The 20,840-nt window shown below is 46.2% G+C and overlaps 1 protein-coding gene and 3 non-coding genes across 4 annotated transcripts; 2 read left to right on the top strand and 2 right to left on the bottom strand.

The window, feature by feature from the left end:
- Positions 1–620: 620 nt before the first annotated feature.
- trnae-cuc (transfer RNA glutamic acid (anticodon CUC)) lies at positions 621–692 on the bottom strand. The gene has a single exon. It is a non-coding gene; the product is annotated as a tRNA-Glu (tRNA).
- A 498-nt stretch (positions 693–1,190) lies between these two features.
- On the top strand, positions 1,191–1,262 carry trnae-uuc (transfer RNA glutamic acid (anticodon UUC)). Its single transcript has one exon. It is a non-coding gene; the product is annotated as a tRNA-Glu (tRNA).
- Positions 1,263–1,677: 415 nt separating this feature from the next.
- Positions 1,678–1,749, bottom strand: trnae-cuc (transfer RNA glutamic acid (anticodon CUC)). Its single transcript has one exon. It is a non-coding gene; the product is annotated as a tRNA-Glu (tRNA).
- A 15,618-nt stretch (positions 1,750–17,367) lies between these two features.
- Positions 17,368–20,274, top strand: LOC143711267 (uncharacterized). Its single transcript, XM_077202642.1, has 7 exons — positions 17,368–17,508; positions 17,633–17,724; positions 17,801–18,075; positions 18,200–18,264; positions 18,398–18,651; positions 18,846–19,091; positions 19,550–20,274. Exons 1-7 carry the CDS (start codon positions 17,434–17,436, stop codon positions 20,211–20,213), a joined length of 1,671 nt encoding a protein of 556 aa, XP_077058757.1. The 5' UTR covers positions 17,368–17,433; the 3' UTR covers positions 20,214–20,274.
- The last annotated feature ends 566 nt before the right edge of the window (positions 20,275–20,840 follow it).

The following is a 20,840-nucleotide window of genomic DNA, read 5'->3' as shown; positions in this document are numbered from 1 at the left end:
GGTCGTCACACTCCTCCCCTTAAAACAGGGGTCTGTCAAGAATCCCTGGAAATAGACAAGACAATTGAGGCAAAAAGTAAGCCCCATAACTTCCAAGAGGCTAAGGACAGCAGCGAGGGCAAGACACATAAAATAAACCAGTTACACTACACATTAAACATCATTCATAGGGCACGTGACAGTGCATCTGCCACAAAATTTTCAGACCCTCTGATGTGCCGAATGTCAAGGCAATAGGCCTGGAGAAACAAGGACCAACGTATGAGCCTTTGGTTCAGGCAGTGAAGAGGATTCAAAAACGTTATGGTCGGTATAAATGACAGTAAGCAAGCATTTGCTTCCTGACTTTGAACATGGCAGAGGACCCATGCGATCCACAATAATGTGTTCAAAGGGATCACAATTTGCAGAAATCGGATGTAACGGAGCCGGTTTCAGTTTCTGATTCGGCTTACTAGTTACCTGACAAACGTGACATGATTTTATGTATGCTGAATTCGAAGGAGGTCTTTTTCACACACAAACATTTCCTTGGCCGTGCTTCTCGACGAGGATGGCAGCGCTTGAGTTCGTAGTCTGCCATTTTGCAATCACGACCGCAGGTGGTGGGCAAAAGCTCATTCCCTGACCGGGAATCGAACCCGGGCCGCGGCGGTGAGAGTGTCAAATCCTAACCACTAGACCACCAGGGAAGATCTATCGACTCCTGCCCCTCAAGACCGGCTGTGAGCCTCTACCAGATTTTGCAGCAAGACCACTAAGTCTTGTATTTACCTCCAGGAGAGGAGGTGTCTCTGAGCCTGGCACTTTTAGCCAGTGGCAGAGCTTCAGCAACCTGATAGGTTGAGGTTCTGCCCCCAACCTTTGTGCCCTCGGTAGATCAGCTGGTAGAGCGGAGGACTGTAGGTGGCAAGTTGGCAATCCTTAGGTCGCTGGTTTGACTCTGGCTCGAAGGAGGTCTTTTTCACACGCAAACATTTCCTTGGCCGTGCTTCTCGACGAGGACTTCAGCGCTTCAGTTTGTACCGACATTTTGAAACTGAACCCCCTGGGCGAGGCAAATGAGAGCTCCGTCCAGTGAGGCTGATGAAATTGAATTCAGTAAACAATCCCTTCGGATCATTCCCATGTTCTTAAAGGGGGCGGTCACACACTAAAAGCCAAAGGGCCTGCTCCAGGTGGAAGGAAGATCCCATATGGTCTAGCGGTCAGGATTCCTGGTTTTCACCCAGGCGGCCTGGGTTCGACCCCCGGTATGGGAAGTTTGGGTTGTCTTTGCATCACTTATCGAAAAAGCCACCACATCTGTCTGTGCTAGTGGCACTTTTAGCCAGCGGTGGAGCTTCAGCAACCTGATAGGTTGAGGATCTGTCCATGACCAGTATGCATTTGATAGTATGCTGGTAGCTGTCCACGACCAGCCAGTGGCAGAGCTTCAGCAACCTGATAGGTTGAGGTTCTGTCCCCAACCTTTGTGCCCTTGATAGATCAGCTGGTATAGCGGAGGACTGTAGGTGGCAAGTTGGCAATCCTTAGGTTGCTGTATCGACTCCATTTCGAAGGAGGTCTTTCACACGCAAACATTTCCTTGGCCGTGCTTCTCGACAAGGCCGTCAGCGCTTGAGTTCGCAGTCCGCCATTTTGCAATCATGACCGCAGGTGGTGGGCAAAAGCGCATTCCCTGACCAGGAATCAAACCCGGGCCGCAGCGGTGAGAGCGCAGAATCCTCACCACTAGACCATCAGGGAAGATCTATTGACTCCTGCCCCTCAAGCCCAGCTATGGGTCTCTGACCCTGGCACTTTTAGGCAGCAGCAGAGATTCAGCAACCTGACAGGTTGAGGTTCTGTCCCCAACCTTTGTGCCTTCGATAGCTCAGCTGGTAGAGCGGAGGACTGTAGGTGGCAAATAAACAATCCTTAGGCCGCTAGCTCGAAAGGGGTCTTTTTCACACACAAACATTTCTTTGGCCGTGCTTCTCGACGAGGACTTCAGCGCTTGAGTTTGTACCGCCATTTTGAAACTGAACCCCCTGGGCGAGGCAAATGAGAGCTTCTTTCGGTGAGGCTGATGAAATTGAATTCAGTAAACAATCCCCTCGGATCATTCCCATGTTCTTAAAGGGGGCGGTTACACACTAAAAGCCAAAGGAAGCAAGATCCCATATGGTCTAGCAGTCAGGATTCCTGGTTTTCCCACAGGTGGCCGGGGTTCGATTCCTGATATACAAAATTTGGATTGTCTTTGCATCACTTATCGAAAAAGCCACCATGTCTGTCTTCTCAACGAGAGCTCCAGCGCTTGGGTTCGTAGTTCATAATTTTACAATCATGACCGCCGGTAGTGGGCAAAAGCTCATTCAGGGAATATAACCCGGGCTGCGGCAGTGAGAGCAGCGAATCCTAACCACTAGACCAGGGCTTTTCAATTAGCTTCATTCAAGGGCCGGATTATTAAATCAAAAAGTTGAGGTGGGCCGGTGGGTTTAGCTTATTTATTGAAACATTATCAATAAGTAAGCTAAAGTAAACATAAAAGTATTGTATTTACTTGGAAATGTGGTACCCAACAGTATGCAGATTTATAAGACCATAATAAATAACTTATCTACAGCTATGTACAAATATATGAATTATACAAGATCATTGCTATTGGTAAGAATTATTTTATTAATTATTATAGGCTGAAATTAAAATATTCTGACAGTGAGACTTCGTAACCATAGGTAAGACCATGCATGGCTACTCACTCACTCCCACTGTATAAAAAATATACACACAATGATGATGGCGCAGTGGATAAGACACATGCCTTTGGTGTGAGAGACCCAGGTTCGATTCCACTGTGAGACATCAATGTGTCCCTGAGCAAGACACTTAACCCCTAGTTTCTCCAGTGCAACCTCTGAAATATAGCAATTGTAAGTCGATTTGGATAAAAGCGTCAGATAAATGCAAATATTTCTCTAGCCCCCTAATAAATCTAATGCAATGTAAATGACTATAACATAGTATTCAATATAAATATTCTGCCTGCCCCTCAAGCCCAACTGTTGGCCTCTACCAGATTTTGCAGCAAGACCACTAATACTTGTATTTTCCTCCAGGAGAGGAGACGTCACTGACCCTGGATCCCAGGTCTTCCGCTGACAAACTGTCACAGACTCTGTAGGAATATCCTAACAACACCATAACTTGCCATGGAAACAAAGCAACCGAGATCCCCAATATGTGAGGCCTCCATCTCGAAGGTTTTTATAGCAGTTTTTTGCAGACATCTCTTACCCTGGATCCCAGTTGTTCCGCTGACAAACTGTCACAGACTCTGTAGGAATATCCTAACAACACCACAACTTGCCATGAAAACTAAAAATTCAAGATCCCCAAAATATGAGGCCTCTATCTCGAAGGTTTTTATAGCAGTTTTTTGCAGACGTCTCTGACCCTGGATCCCAGTTCTTCCACTGAAAAACTGTCACAGGCTCTGTAGGAATATCCTAACAACACCACAACTTGCCATGAAAACAAAAACAACAAGATCCCCAATATGTGAGGCCTCCATCTTGAAGGTTTTTATAGCAGTTTTTTGTAGACGCCTCTGGATCCCATTTCTTCCGCTGAGAAACTTTCACAGGCTCTGTAGGAATACCTAAAAATACCACAACTTGCCATGAAAACCATAACAACAAGATGCCCAACATGTGAGGGCTCCATCTCGAAGGTTTTTATAGCAGTTTTTTACAGATGTCTCTTACCCAGTTCTCCAGTCGAACACCAACAGGTCCCGTGTAAGCTCAAGGACACCTGATCAGTGGGCCAGTGGCGCTTCATGCCACCTGTAAATCGTGGTTATTCTTGGTTATGACAGCCAATCATATTTCCTGCTGCAACCAAGATTGGTATTATTCTTGGTTATGACCGCCAATCACGTTCCCGGCTGCAACCAGGATTCGTATGCTATGGCCAATCACGACTCGTATCGCTACCATGATTCAGCCTAGTAACTAACCAAGAATTGACCAATCAACGTCAAGAGCCCCCCTTCCCCCCGAGACTTGCGTATTGCGACTGGAGAAGAGGATAACGTTCATTGATTAACTTCTGACCTACATTTGCAAAGTAAGTCAGTCTTTTGTCAATAAAAGTAAAGTGCCAAATGAATATAGTTGTTTTAAATGAATAACCTGTGGCTCAGACTAGCTAATAATTCAAGTAATTAATACAAAATATCATAAAAAATTTGATTTTATAGATAAGCCGACCAAGCAGATCAAAGTATATAACTTTACAGTTTACTACAGCTTTACCAGCTGCAACATTAAAATGATTGTTACACACTAAGGCATCACTAATTATAATCCAATAATATAGTGTACATTATGCTTCTACTTTTAGTACTTTTAGTATATTTTGATGTTAAACTTACTTGTTTTAGCTAAGTAGGCAAACATTTTGAATGCATGACATTTACTTGTAATAGAGCAGAGGGTTTCAAAGAGGGGAAAGTAGAGGTATAATAATATTATAATAATAGTATAATAATTATTGAAATAATGACCTCTTACAAGCAGAGGGTTTCAAAGACGGGAAAGTAGTGGTATAATAATGGTTTAATAATTATTGAAAAAATGACCTCTTACTCTGGGATCATTCTGAGATTCTGATATGTAAACCAACAGTTTTAGCCTGTTGGAAAAATATACACACACAAAGCATAATATATAATCAACATTACAAGATGATAATGAGTAAATATAGTAATGTAATATGCACAGCTGTATTAACTAATGTGTTACCAAATGTGTTTGTCTGTTTCTCTATCTAGTCTTTATATCTTCATTTTTTAATTTAGATGGAACCTCTGGCAGCCTGAATCTGACTGATACAGTGGAAGCGGCAAAGGTGAAGGAGGCCAACAAAGGAAAGCCGTACACAAGACCCCTGTCCCCGGAGATAGTGCTGGACAAGGCCAAAAAAAGCTTAAGTCAGCACCACGGAGATCTAGCTAACAGAAAGCACCTGCTGGGTTTCTTTGAAATCCAGTTTGGTGTATTTCGGGGGCAGACATTCAGGTGGGTGGCTGAAAATGCCCTGGGGTATGCTGCTTACCTGGTGGCCGCTATGAAGAGGGACCCCACAGGAGGCAGCAAAGACTCCCAAGAACATGCACACAACAAAGCGAGTTTTCAGGGAGTATTTTGAGCTCTTTCCTTCTGGCAGATTTGCCATTGCCGTAAAAGGAAGAGCAATATGGTGGGAAAGGTCCCCAGCACGCTACCACCACCCAGCACACTGCCACCAGCCAGCACGCTGCAACCAGCCAGCACGCTACCACCACCCAGCACGCTGCCACCAGCCAGCACGCTGCCACCACCCAGCACGCTGCCACAACCCATACTTCCACCGCCTCTCTCCGCTCCCTCTTGTTTAGGAAGTTGCCTAACTAGAAAAGCCTGACCAAGACCATAGAAAGGCTGGTTTACCCCGTCAAATCCACACCTTGTAAGCAAACATTTATTTGTATAACAGTATAGGCAAGATGGCGCCAGGATGTTTGCCGGCTTGCCACAGTCTGTCCTTGTCTTTTTTAAAAAAAATTGTAATGTTTGTTTTATCGCGCTCTGTTTGCTCCCCTCTGGTATATGATCGCATGACGCTATTTAATATTCGATCGGCTGTGCCCGATTGTTTATTTTGTGATCCCAGAGATGATTGGCATCTGCACTCGCATTATATGCCAGTCGCATTGAGGAAAATGTGTTACCTGCCGGGATGTCTGTGCATGTGTAGGAAACGGCGAAGGAGGCATGGGAAGCGTGCTGGAGTCATTGTGAGATCGAAGTAGATCGGGAAGCTTCCAGTCATCGGAACTGCTTCTTCGATGGCGGAGGCCGTGGTCGTGAACTTGAGATGTTCATACATTGTGCCCTGTCGTTCCGTCTTCGGCGTTGATGCCTAAGTCTTCGCGGATGGTTTACGTAAGGCGACAGTCTGCAGATCGAGGAGTTAATCATGGGAATCTTGCTCTTTACGTAACGGGAGTCCGGTAACATTTTATGATTCCTCTCTGCAATCCTCTTCTGATACCACTCCCATTCCAGTGACAATGGCGTTGATTAACGCGAGATCTCTGGCAAATAAGACCTGTATTTTGAACAATCTTTTTCTTTCTCATGAAATTGATTTTTTATTTGTTACTGTACGTTCACACCGCCGCCGACTTGAGCTTCCAAAGCTACCGGAAGTCATTCATTTTCAATGGAAGCTGGCTTCTCTCAGCTGCAAGGAGCGTCAAATCCATCGGCGTCGCGTTTTGGGCGTTTTGAGTGTCTTGAGCGTCAATCAGAAAGTTGAAAGTAGCTCAACTTTATGGTAATGAGCTATGACGCGGTTCAGCGGCAAGCAGCGGCAAAAGCCAGCAACCAATCGGAATATAGACGTCCTCTGCGCTGGCTGATTCCGGAGAAACACACAATGTAAACTTTCGTTCCTACCAAAACATTAGTTCAGATAAAATGGAGGAGAAGCTAATAATCGCCGTTGCTGGGTTTCCTATCATTTATGATATGATGTTGTTTGCTTATAGGGACCAGTTACAAAAGAACGAGGCATGGGATAAAATAGCTGGAATAGTTTACATTTTTGTTCTTAAAGTTGAACTTATTTTAACTTGAATGACGCGTTTTTTAAAACGCTGTGACATGCGCGAGACGTGGCAAAAGACAAAGCTCGAGCACACAGTCTAGTGCGTGTTTACATAGTTAAATAGAAAAGCAGTGAAGTGGAATGCAAAAACACCAATCTCATGTGACATTTCATGTTGTGACACTTCTCTTCTCCTTGCTACGTCAGAGCATCCAAAGCGTCAACAAGCTTCCCCGTACTTTTTGACAAGCGTCCTTGACAGGGCGTCCAGAGCTTCTTTGCCGCTCAAGTCGGCGGCGGTGTGAACACGGTTACTGAGACTTGGTTTAATGCTGGTGAAATGACTTCTCTCTCTGAACTTTCTCCTCCTGGTTGCAGTTTTTTTAGTACCCCTAGATCTGTTGGCCGTGGCAGGGGTCTTGCAGTTGTTTTTAAAGACAAGTTTAAGTGTAGACTTTTACCTTCTGCGTCTTTTTGCACTTTTGAATCTCAGTTAATTACGCTGAAATCTTTTAAATCTGTGTTATGTGTTTTTATTTATAGACCCCCAAACTTTCATGGGGATTTTATACAGGAGTTTTCTGAATTTTTATCTGGTATTGTCCCTTCTTTTGACAATATATTAATTTTGGGGGATTTTTGTTTTGTGGTCTGGATCAGCACGCATTGTTCAACTGATAGAGTTAACAGTGCCATGGGAGGATGCTGTAGATGAGGCATATGAGAGGAAGAAACTGCGGTATGCTAAGCTGGTCACTGAAGCAGAACAACGAGGATGGAGAGTCCGGGTTTATCCACTGGAAGTGGGTTGTCGAGGATTTGTGGCACACTCTACAACCCGGTTCCTTAGAGACGTCGGATTCAGTTGCCAAGAGTTGCGACGCAAAGTAAAGAACTTATCTGAAGCAGCAGAGAGGAGCAGCAACTGGCTGTGGTTGAGACGGAAAGATTCTGGCTGGCAGTGTACAGGCCGCCACGCTACAGTTTCGAAGATTTCTTGGAAAACTCATAGAGTCGGTTGGTTTAGTTGTATAGTTTGCATAGTAGATACAGTTATTACGTCCTGTGTATTTTGCGTGAATGAGGATTGGTGTTTGGACAGATTTTGTGTTTTGCGGTAGTATGCCTGCAACCTCAGCAGCAGGATGTAAAGGTCAGTAAGCTGGGCTGAGTTGAGTGGGGGATGGAGGGGGGTGACTCTGGGATGCTCTGGGAATCACTGTGGAGCCCCCTTGAGGTGTCGTGGGCTAGTCGACGAAACACTGAGGATGGAAGGTGCCCACTTGAAGACCCTAGAGATGTCCGCTACTCAGCTCAATCCAGAGGGTTGTCATGCTGATACACTGGGGAGACCGCACTGTGGTTGCAGTGTGCTGTGTGTGTGCTGCATGTTTGGCCGAAGTTAAGTGTTGGCTTGCGAAAAACTTTCTCCAATTAAATGAGGATAAGACCGAGATGATTTTATTTGGAAATAAAGGGTGTGTGGATGATGACTGCATGGGGTTGTTTTCTGGTAAAAAATTGTTAATTAAATTACATTGGTTACCCATACGATATAGAATTTAATACAAAGCGTTGTTGTATGTTTTTAAGTCTCTGCATGACCTAGCACCGGTGTATGTTACTGATTTAATCAGCCGCTGTCAATCCAGTAGATCTCTGCGCTCAAACGATCAATTGCTTCTCATGGTTCTGTGATCCCGCTTAAAAGGTAAAGGTGATCGGGCATTCTCTGTGGCAGCTCCTAGGCTCTGGAATGACCTTCCTCTGTCTGTAAAAACTTGTCCTTCATTGAGTGCTTTTCAGACTTAAAACTTATTTGTTCTCTTTAGCAATTGAAAATGCTTTGTAACTTGTGTATGTTATATGTTTGCTGTGTTTTTTGTCTTTGTTTTTTGTCAATGTGGAAATTCTTGGAGACTTTAACATTCATGTTAATTCTCCTACAAGTCTATATACTGCAGAACTATTACAACTTTTTGATACACTCAACCTGTCACAACTCGTGACAGTCCCCACCCATACAAAAGGGCATACATTGGACCTCATTATAACAAACTTTCCAGTTAACAATGTCCATGTACATGATTTAGGCATATCTGATCACAATGCCATATCATTAGATTTTTCATTCTTGACCTCACTCAATAAGCCTAAACACAAAATCTGTTTTTGCAAAACAAAAGAAATTAACCCTGGACAGGGTCACAAACGATCTGCTTGTGGCTGCTGACCAGGGTTCTCCATCTGTCCTCATGCTCTTGGACCTCTCAACCGCCTTCGACACTGTTGACCACGCCATCCTACTCAATCGTCTGCAACACTTCATCGGTATTTCACACACAGCACTCCAGTGGTTTCGGTCCTAGAGTTGCGTATGTGGCCCTGGGGGGAGCCAGGTCGGGGCCACATACAGTTACATGTGGAGTGCCTCAGGGTTCGGTTCTCGGCCCTACTCTTTTCTCTATTTATATGCTCCCCTTGGGCCACATCATCAGCGGGCATGGAGTTGCTTTCCACTGCTATGCTGATGATACTCAGCTCTATGTCGGGTTGGACCCTACATCCTATGCACCATCTGTCTCGACTTTAAATGCCTGCCTGGAGGAGACAAGGGCATGGATGACTGATAACTTTCTCCAGTTAAACAGCTCCAAAACTGAAGGTCTCCTCATAGGGACCCCACACCAACTCCGATCCTTCCCCTTGACCGTCTACTCATTTGCTAGCCATGACATTCCTCTGACATCCTCTATAACAAACCTGGGGGTTCGATTTGACCCCCACCTATCATTTATCACCCATATCCAACTTATCTGTAAGACTGCATTCTTTCATCTCCGGAATATTTCCAAACTCCGCCCCTCCCTCTCTTTTCCTGATGCAGAGAAGCTGGTTCATGCCTTTGTCTCCTCCAGGCTCGATTACTGCAATTCACTCCTCATCAGGATGCCTGGCAGGAGCCTGCAGAGACTGCAGTACATTCAGAATTGCGGTGCCAGGGTCCTGATGAGGGTGCGCAAGTCTGTGCACATCACACCCATCCTCCATAAACTTCACTAGCTTCCTGTTAGATTCAGGATTGATTATAAGATCTGTCTCCTGACCTATCAGTGTGTTCACGGTAGCGCACCATTGTATCTCAAAGAACTCATCAATTGGCATAACCCAACCCGACATCTCCGTTCCTCTGACAGCCACAAACTCCAGGTCCCCAAGTCCAAACTCTGCACTATGGGAGATAGGGCCTTTCAGGTGGTTGCGCCTCGACTGTGGAATGCCCTCCCTAACCACCTAAGGGCGCCACAGTCTATAGAGGTTTTTAAAAATAAATTAAAGACCTATTTATTTTTTACTGCATTTTCTTAATATAATTTTGTTTCCTGTTGTCTTTGACTGTTTTTATGTTTTTTTGTTTTTGTTTTTTGTGTGTTTTTATCTGTGCACCTGTAGCACTTTCAGATGTGTTCTTCACGTGTAAAGTGCAATACAAATAAAACTTATTATTATTATTATTATTTGTTTTTATTTTATCTTCTATACCTTCTGTGCAGCACTTTGGTTAAACTTGTGGTGTTGAAAGTGCTCTATAAATAAAGTTGAGTTGAGTTGAGTGGAACACTTTTTTGTTTTAGTATTTATTGCTTTGTAGGATTTTAGGATTTATTGTTCATGTTTATCTGTTTGTCCTGTGTTTTGTTTTGTAGCTTTGGCCCAGGCCTTCAGCCACCCTCGCGGCCTTCAGCCACCCTCACTCGCCCGACTGTGTCCATTGAGGCAGCCATAGGGACCTCAACTACCCTCACTCACCCGACTGTGTCCATTGAGGCAGCCACAGGGACCTCAGCTACCCTCACTCGCCCAACTGTGTCCATTTAGGCAGCCACAGGGACCTCAGCCACCCTCACTCGCCCGCCTGTGTCCATTGAGGCAGCCACAGGGACCTCAGCCACCCTCACCTGCCCGACTGTGTCTGTTGAGATAGGTTACAGCACACTGCTGGCAGAGGCAAATAAGTTTGAAGTGGCACATCTGGCATGTATGTTTAAACTTATTTAAAACATGCAAAAAAATATTCAAGTTCAAGGGAAGCAATGTGAATTTGCATTTGTTGTATTTATTTCTGTTTTTTGTTTTTTTTCTTAGCACAACAAGTCTGTCTTCCAGCTGGATGGATACACACTCTGTCTGAAGTGGACCAGAGGTGGAGTTCCAAGGCCCTGTTCAGGTGGACAGCACAGGGGCATCCTGAGCTGATCTTTAGCAGGGTGGACAAACTTTGGTGGTATCCTCCACAGGTTCCACTGAAGACCAGTAATTGTTCTCCCTTGGAGAATTACTTTGGCCATCCCCTGCTGCTCTGGAAGCCACGAAATCTGTGGCAAGTGAAGCTAACCTGTCCACATCCAGACTGTCAGAAAGACCTTCTGACCTCAGCTTGGCTTGCATCAAAAGATCAGGCAGGTGTTTGCCTTGGGTAAGATATACTTTGTGGCATCTGAGTACCTGGCTTGCCGAAGATGTAAGAGGAAGGTCATAAGCTGGAGCCATGATATCGTCTCCCAGCTCGACATTGGCCACAGGGTGCAGTTGCCTTACATTCTTACATCAAAACTTGCATGTGACGTTGAGGTAGTAAGTTTGATGCGTCAGCGAGGGGTGGGAAACAGCAGCAGCCAGATCCACCGCAAGCTGCAGAATCGTCATTCTGAGGTGTGGTTGCAAAAGACAGTCCAGTATCTGACAGATTGCAAGGGGATTGCCAGTGCTGTCACGTCGAGCGTGATCCTGCCTGTGACATTTGAACCTGCTCCTTCAATGCCTTCTGTCCCTAAGCACCGGTGGCTGATGCAGGTGTATGCCCAGGATGTCCTGCAAAGGCTGAATGAGATCAAGGCCACTATCACATCATAATATGGTCGGATCTTAAAATGGATTCTACCAAAAAACTGGCCAAAAACTAGCAGGACGCAGCTATGGCACTGCTACCTGGGCAACCAATGTTGGCAATGAGCATGGACAGGTGATCATGTCCGTGCTCACAGCCAGTGAAGGTTTTGGTCTCGGGCCACATTTATGAGTCACCTCAGCCACTGTATTTTCATGTGGGACCAGGTTGACCTGACGGCCCTGAAGAAGGCAAAGCGTGCAGAGCTAGAAGCTGACTGGAAACTATCATCCGAGGCTGATGTGCTGCGCTGTATCAGTTGTAGCAAATTAGCCCTACATTGCAGGAGAACCACTCTATGGACCAAGTAGACCCTGGCGCTGATTGAGAGCCATATTCAGGCCTTTGATGGAGATGCTGTTCGAGAGACTATGGGAGTCCCACTAATAAACTCAGCCCGGATGAGAGAGATCTTGAAGTCCCAGTGGAAGCATGTGGCCTGCATCCAGGATCCTCTAGGTGTGCAGCTCTACATGCAGACGGGCATTGTAGTGAGGGGAGGGCACCGTCTGCCAACCTACCGCTGTGCCCGAGGTTCCACTTCGCTTGAGTCATTTCACCTGCACCTTAACAGATTAATCCCAGGTAAATAAGTGACTTAACTTAATTATTAAAATAAGATTTGATTTAATTATATATTAAAATAACTATGAGAATTGCAAGAACGTCTCGGTTACGTATGTAACCCTAGTTCCCTGATAGGGAACGAGACGCTGCGTCAAGCTGTGGGAACGCCTCTGCGTGTGTGCGTCATGAAGCACGTATGGAATCAGTCCAATGGAGAGACGGAACGCCATAGGCGGGTGACGTCATCGACCAAGAAACTATAAAGCATCCCCAAAACACAAGCGCGACAGCTTCTGATAGGCCTGAAGGAAGCCCTAACGGGCATGCTGGGAGTATGGCAAAACGACGCAGCGTCTCGTTCCCTATCAGGGAACTAGGGTTACATACGTAACCGAGACGTTCCCTTTCAAGAGAACTCGAGCTGCGTCAAGCTGTGGGAACGCCAATACCCACGTCGCCATAGGAGCAAATGACCGTCATGTGGGAACTAGCGCACAGAGGACGAGAGCACCTGCGCCCCAGGAGTGGAACTTAAGTCCAATTCATAGAACTTAACAAATGTATGCGGTGAGGACCCTTTCATGGGTGGTCCAAAGCACACAAATAACTGTTCTGATTTCCTTCACAGGGCAGCTCTGTGGACGTAAGCGTCTAACGCCCTAACCGGGCAGAGAAGGTTAAGTTTCTCCTGATCTGATGACACAAAAGGAGAAGGATAGAAAGCCTGCAGCACTGTAGGTCTGACAGCATTAGTAGGGACCTTAGGGACATAACCTGGTCTAGGGTATAGAAAAGCCTTAACCATACCAGGCGATAACTCCAGGCACGAGGGTGCAACCGACAGGGCCTGCAAATCTCAGATTCTCTTAAGTGAGGAGATTGCAAGCAGAAAAAGAGTTTTATACGTGAGAAATTTCTCAGAAACTTCCTCAATAGGTTCAAAGGGGGCCAAAGAAAGGCCCTCTAGTACAATGGCCAAATCCCAAGTCCTCACCCTCGTACGAACTGCAGGCCTCAGCCTCAAAGTGCCACGAAGGAAGCGAGTTATAAGTGGGTGTCTCCCAAGAGAAACTCCACTGAAAGGGACATGGTAAGCAGCTAGAGCCGCCACATACACCTTTAGTTTGGAGGGGGATAACCCTGCAGAGAAATGCTCCTGCAGAAACTCCAGCACTGCACCCACTGGGCCGTTAACTGGGTCCTGCCGGTTTTCTGCACACCAAGAAGTGAAAAGTTTCCACTTCAGGGCATATAACTTCCTCGTGGACGGAGCTCTGGAGTGAAGGATGGTCTCAACAACCTCAGTTTAGAGACCAGATTCTATGAGCTGGGCCTCCTCAGAGGCCAAGCCCACAGTTTCCACAACTCTGGGCGGGGGTGAAATATCGTACCGCCCTCCTGAGAGAGTAGATCCCTCCTGATCGAATCTCCAAGGGAGAGCCGTCCAGAAGAGATATTAGGTCCGCGAACCATACTCGGGCCGGCCAGAATGGGGCTACTAGAAGTAGGCTGACCCCGTCCCGGCGAACCCTCTCCAGAACTCCTGGTAGCAGAGCAACCGGGGGAAAGGCATACAGACGTGTTACCTCTCTGTTACCTTAAATTATATGTTTATCTCTGTAAAGCTGCTTTGAAACAATCTACATTGTTAAAAGCACTATATAAATGAGGATGACTTGACTTGACGTGACCTCGGCAACGGCTGTACCAGAGCGTCCAACCCCAGAGGGGCTGGCTGACTGATGGAGAACCACAGATGACAGTGCGTGTTCTCCTTGGAAGCGAATAGGTCCACCTCGGCGCGACCGAAACTCAAACAAAGGAGCTCCACCACCTCGGGGTGGAGCCTCCATTCCCCCGGGCTCGGCCCCTGCCTCGATAGGGAGTCTGCTACCACATTCAAATAACCAGGAAGATACATAGCTCTCAGAGACCTTAACTTCCCCTGGGACCACAGGAGGATCTGACGGGCCAACTTGTAAAGTGGATGCGACCGCAGGCCCCCCTGATGATTTATATACGAGACCACCGACATGTTGTATGACTGAACTAACACATGATGACCTCTCAGGTCTGCTAGGAAGTGTTTCAAAGCTTGGAACACCGCCAACATCTCTAGACGATTTATATGCCATGATAGATGATGGTCCTGCCACAGACCTTGGGCTGGACGACCACTCATGACCGCCCCCCATCCTGTGAGGGAAGCATCTGTCGTTAGCATTACGCGACGACAAAGAGCCCCCAACACAGGCCCTTTGGATAGGAACCAGGTTTCTTTCCACATGACCAGAGCACGAAGGCAGCGCCGCGTGACTTTGATCGTGCGGGGTGGATTTCCCCTCGGGGAGAATCCCTTGGTCCGGATCCACCACTGCAGTGGTCTCATGTACAACAGGCCGCAAGGTATAACGTTGCACGCTGCTGCCATCAGACCCAACAGTCTCTGAAACTGTTTTACAGTGAGTAGCTGGCCTAGCTTTACTTGTTTCATAGCTGAAAGAATCGAAGCGATGCGGGTCAGAGAAAGTCGCGCCCGCATCGAGATCGAATCCCAAACGACACCCAGAAAATTGGTCTTCTGAGAAGGAGATAATACACTTTTCTTTGCGTTCAGCCTCAACCCCAACTTTCCCATATGAGCGAGAACAACATCTCGATGCTGAACCGCCATCTGCTCTGTCTGAGCTAAAATCAACCAATCGTCGATGTAATTGAGGATACGAATGACCTGAAACCTCAGGGGCGCTAAAGCTGCATCCATGCATTTCGTGAAAGTGCGGGGAGATAAAACTAGGCCAAATGGAAGAACCTTGTACTGGTACGCCTCGCCCCCAAAGGCGAACCTCAGGAACTTCCTGTGTTGTGGAAGGATGGAAATATGGAAGTACGCGTCCTTCAGATCTATCGTGACAAACCAGTCCTCGGATCTGATTTGTGACACGATCTCCTTGATAGTGAGCATATTGAATTTTAGCTTCCCTACCGAGCGATTCAACAGGCGCAGATCTAAAATTGGACGCAACCCCCCATCCTTCTTTGGAACGATGAAATATCGGCTGTAAAAACCTGACTCCAACCTGGGAGGAGGAACCCATTCTATAGCCCCCTTTTGAAGGAGCACTTTCACCTCTTGTTCCATTACCAGAGCCTGCTCGGGGCCCACCACTGTGGGCAGAACCCCTCTGAATTTTGGTGGACGACACCTCAATTGGATAGTATAACCCTTTTTTACTGTGTGCAGAACCCACTGAGATATTTTTGGAAGGCTTTTCCACTCTGCCAGAAATACTACTAAGGGTACCAGTCTCTCGAGACTGGCTTCTGGTGTAACTTGAGCAGCAAACACCGCGCCCTGTAACGAAGCACCGGCAGGGAACGACTGGCTTAACTGCTCTGAGACCCTCCTCAGAGGGGGCGAGCGTCCCTCGGGAAAGCGCTCGCTGGGACCGTCTGTGCCCCGGCATGAAGGCGGGGTTGGCAGAACGGGCCCCTGAGGGCACCGAAGAAGAGCGGGCACCGTGTAATGCGGTGAACACCTCTCTCCCACGGCAGGGACCACCCTCAGCATCCTGACGCCAGTGGCGTCAGGACTTCCTCTTTGCCGAAGCCTTCTTAGCCATAATGACTGTCCTCAGATCAGTTTTGCCAGAAGACTTCGGCTGAGAGTGCCGCGTCTGGTCCCACTGTTTGGAAGGGGGAGCGTGAGACGCGACACTCTGCTTCTGTTGCGCCCTATGTGAGGAGCTGACTGACGGCCTGGACTGCTCCCGCCCAGCAGTACCGGGGACATGAATTTTAAGAGGCATAAATTTCTGAAACGCTGCCGAATGTTTCTTCTCTTCCTGAAATCTATCTATGACAGTATTTACAGAATCACCAAAAAGACCATGAGGAGAGAGCGGAGCTTCCAAAAGAAAAGCTTTGTCTTTTTCTCTCATACCAGAGAGATTTAACCATAGATGCGTCTCTGCGACCACCAGGGCTGCCATAGTACGGCCCATTAGCATGGCCGACTCCTTGGTGGCGCGCAGAGATAAATCTGTGTTAAAATATTAGAAAAATAATATATCGCGAACGACGTCAGTGCTGACCTCTTGAGTGTCACTCACATCCTTTAATAAGTCAGCCTGGTATGCCTGCAAGATGGACATCGTGTGCAGGCACGCCGAGGCTTGACCGGCCGCCGAATACGCCTTACCCACTAAAGCTGACGTACTTCTAAGAGGCTTAGAGGGTAAAAGTGGTGCTTTAAAAGAAGATGCAGCTTCAGCAGAAAGATGACTTGCAAGCTCCTCTTCTGCTTTGGGCATCGCCCCATAACCATGAGATTTAGCCCCCACAATCCTCAGAACTAGATAGTTGCAGTACTGGGGCCTCAGTTCGGGAGGAAGAAACCGCAGAGTGTGCTTCCGAACCCGAGACTGAGGCACTGGATCTAACAGGTAAGGGCTGAGATAGGGCAGAGCCCGTCTCAAGCCCCGCTGTTAGATCCATCTGCGATCCCCACGAATGACGTCGCCGCTCAGCCTCGGCATAAGCGGGACCCGATCCGCGGGGATCGCGAACCGAACCACTCTCCTCAAAGAGTGATCGGCGGGAGCGGAGCGTTCTAAGAGGGAAACGCTCGCAATGCTCACAATCAGCCCCCTCGAGAGCTGACTGGGCATGCTGCACTCCCAAACAAACAACGCATAAGCTGTGTGTATCCCCGCTCGTTAAATAGCGCGAGCAGGGAGGAACACACTTCTTAAATTGTTGTTCGCTCGCCATTGTCTCTCAATATAATATATATATATATATATATATATATATATATATATATATATAGTTTTTTGAAATAGTGAAACTCTTGCTTAGTGACAGACAAAAACACTTGAGACAGATCCACATATAGCGCTTACTGAAGGCAAAGAAGCTGTCGCGCTTGTGTTTTGGGGGTGCTGTATAGTTTCCTGGTCGATGACGTCACCCGCCTATGACGTTCCGTCTCTCCATTGGACTGATTCCATACGTGCTTCATGACGCACACACGCAGAGGCGTTCCCACAGCTTGACGTAGCTCGAGTTCCCTTGAAAGGGAACAGCTTTTTGTGAATCCATATGATATTTTTGTGTGATCTTATTTTTCTTTTTTGAATTTACAGGTACGCTGGCAAGTGACACCTTCCAGGCGTATCTTTTGGATGGACTTGCAAGGTGGAATGAGGACCGGGCTATGGCAGCAACAACTGTTGAGCAGCAGCCACATTCCCACAATAATCTTCTGCGTCATGCTGTCAACACTCTTGCAGAGGAGGTTATGGGCAAGAAAATCCTCCCTTATGTTGGGACAAGAAAGTACACTGGTAGATAACTATTTGTTGTTTTTGGTGACAATTTTATTTAAGTGTACACATACCATTTAACCACTGAGTTATAATATAATATCCTGGTATATTATCTAATTGTCAATGTTTTAATATTTTAAAGGTGAGCTTATTGGAGTGGAGTACCTTTGCCAGCAAACTGGTAAAGTTTTGCAGGACTACAAGTTGGCTATTGAAAAGCCCGAGACGACTGAGGTTGGTATAGAAGTGGATGAAGGTTATGCTGAACTTGAGGAGTTTCAGGACATCACTGTCCCCACTTTTGACACAGAACAGACACCTGTTGCCTCTTCACAAGAATCAGTGTCTGCAGCATCATCTCCAACCCCTCCTGTCACCAGCTCCATGTCATCATTGTCTGTGGTTCCTCCATCACCAGTGACATCTCCTGTCACCAGCTCCATGTCATCACTCTCTGTAGTTTCTCCATCACCAGTGACATCTGTCCCCAGCTCCATGTCATTACTGCTGTGGTCCCTCCATCTCCTGTTACCAGCTCACTGCACAGTCATTCAAAGCCAGGACTCTTTCCTGGAACACATAGCTGTGAGTTTACCAAAGTATTCATATAGAGTTAGTGTGACAACAATTACCGCAACCTCTATGTATATATGTCTTACTGAAAGGCAAAAATACAAATTTAAACTAAATGTTTACCTTTTTCATGTAGTTTCAGTGGACCAATTATCAGCAGAAACTGCTCTTCCGACATCTGAAGAGAGCACTTCACGTGATGTAAGGGCCCAGTTTATATTTTAATTTACATTTATGTGTGTAAACAAAATCTGGGTTATGTTGGCTGTGCTTTCATGTGAATATTTTTATTCATTGCTGCTATCAAAAGTTCCTAAATTATCTTTCAGTTTAGGATTCTGTTGGACCTGATAATATTGGGGGGTATGGAGCCTTGCAGGACTTGGCAGAGTTTTTGGTTAGCCTCAGAGACCACCGTCTGGCCTTGACTGGAGAAGAGTGCGTCAAGATCATCACCCTGTGGCAGGCATTGGGGGAGTATGACAAGAGGAAGACCATTTACTCACCACATCACCAAACCTCCCTAAAACAGGGACGATTCAGAGCCACTAAGAAGGTTATGGCACCAGGTGTGGAGAGCACCAAAAGGTATGTTAAATTTAGCAAACACAGGATCTTGATTGTCTTAAAGGTTTTGTATAAAACAAACAAGACAACATAACTATGCACAGATATTAAAAAATAGCATCTAGACAACACAAAGCAAAACAAAAAGCAATAAAAATAAGAGAGTAAGGATCACACATTGAAATTAATAATATGTATTCTGTTCTAATTTGCAGGTGTTTCGTTGGGGCTCATAGTCCTGCACAGTGGCCTGACTGCAACCGAGTGGTGGAGGCCATCTTCACAAGGCTCTGTGCCCTCTACCCAAGCGTGGTGCGGTGTGATGGAGTGAGGGTGTCCCGCTTCACAATGGTGGTTTGTGCTTACAAGCACATCCGAGAGTGCATCCTCACCAATGCTAAGGTGATGAGCGAGACCACCATCCAGCTCCCAGAAGTTAACGCTGCAACAGTCACACAATGGTGAGTAAATTAGCATTGTTACAGCCAAGCATAAATTTAAAGCAGCTGAGTGCCACAGAGAGGGTTTAAGTAATTGACGCAGTTGACTTAATGTAGCTATGACTGCTTTGACGGGTCTAGAAACAAATCAACAAGAGTCAAACTTCTGCTTTCTTCTCCATTATGAAAGGTACGATTTATTGCTCACGACATGGTCTTCAACAGACTGCAAGAATCCATAATCAGTACAACGTATCTCCATAAACAGCTTTCCAACACACATACAAACTAACAACTACTGTACCAGTGGCGTTTTACAAAAGCAATGATACACGAGACAAGGGTGTGATCAATTGCTCTGTGATCTCAGCTGTGTCATGCTGTTGCATCATAGTCATGATCAAATAGTAGTTGAACATAGCATCTTTTGTATTATTGCTTAGATGTTTATTAATATTGGTTGCTTTATGTTTTCCCAGGTTCAGCAGGCGTTGCAAGTCAAAGGAACAGGAGATTTTAAAGCAGGGTATCCAAGCCCCTGACGCACCCATGGCAGGACCTGAGAACCTTCCTGCTGCTATGCAGAAAGGACCGACTCTCTATTCCGGCAATTTGTCTGAGCCTCACCTTTTTATCCTGCCACCAAACACTGCTGGGGAGGCAATACTCAAGGGGAGGCCGCAACCTCAGGCCATCTTCCAGGCTCCACCATCACATAAAGGACTTCCTGTCATTGCACCAGCACCACCTGTCTCTCTCCCTTTCACTGTACCACCAGTGCTGCTTCCTACAGTGCCTGGTACCTCACAGGTGATGTTCTTCAACCTCCCATTATCTTCAGCTATGCCACCATCAGCTCAGACACAGACATCCAGTCAAGCGGTTCCTTACTCCACTCAGCAATACAGAAAACAGAAGAGGGAGCATGCTGGAACTGTGACAAGAAAATATCTGAGGAAGTCAGACGTCATTCTTTGCAGAAAGTGCAACAAAGAGAGAAAGCCACCATCACATCTTCAGTACTTTGGCAACTGGTACTGCGAAGAGTCTGAGACTCAATCCTATGGTGAATGGAGGGCTGTGTTGATGGAACGAGGTTATAGAAAAAAAAAGCCAGGAAATGACAACCCTCCAGCTTCTTAAAATTGCACTTTATTATTTGTATTTATTGATTTGATTAATGTTTGATTATAGAGCAATTCTCCAACAAGATAGCATATCACTGTGCTATCAACAGATAGCACAACAGATTCTCACAACAGATAGCATATCACTGTGCGGAGTTGTGTGTGTGTTTTACGCGCACGCATGTGTGAGTAGGATGGGGATAATGGGTGTTGTGTGTGTACCTTTATTTTTGTTTTATTCATTTTATTTTTCTTACACTTTATTTGATTACATGTGTTTACAGTTTTTAGAATAGGACCGAAAGACAGGTATATTGTATCAGGTAATTTACTTCTTATTGGAGTTAAGTAAAATGTACTTGGCCCAGGGAAAGAAAGTATCCAGTGATTGGTGGTCCATTGTTTTAATGGTCCTAGTAGTAGCTGTCACAGGGCAACAAGTGGTTGCCTGGTTGAGAAGAGTTTATTTTACTTATTTTGTTACTTTAACTTCTGCCTTAAGTTATTTAAGGCATAACACTCCATCGTGTGTCACTCACTTGCGCTTCTGACCGTGATCTGGCGCGAAGCACTGGCGTTTTGACGTTGCGTTACGTACAACAAAAAATAGCCTATCAGACCATTTTCAGGAGAGGGGTGTTTC

Source organism: Siphateles boraxobius, unplaced genomic scaffold (assembly GCF_051911475.1).
Source record: "Siphateles boraxobius isolate OS27281-9 unplaced genomic scaffold, OSU_SipBor_1 5, whole genome shotgun sequence".
In the NCBI taxonomy this organism is placed as follows: domain Eukaryota; kingdom Metazoa; phylum Chordata; class Actinopteri; order Cypriniformes; family Leuciscidae; genus Siphateles; species Siphateles boraxobius.
Note: the sequence above shows the minus strand (reverse complement) of the source record. Positions and strands in the feature narration are given on the sequence as shown.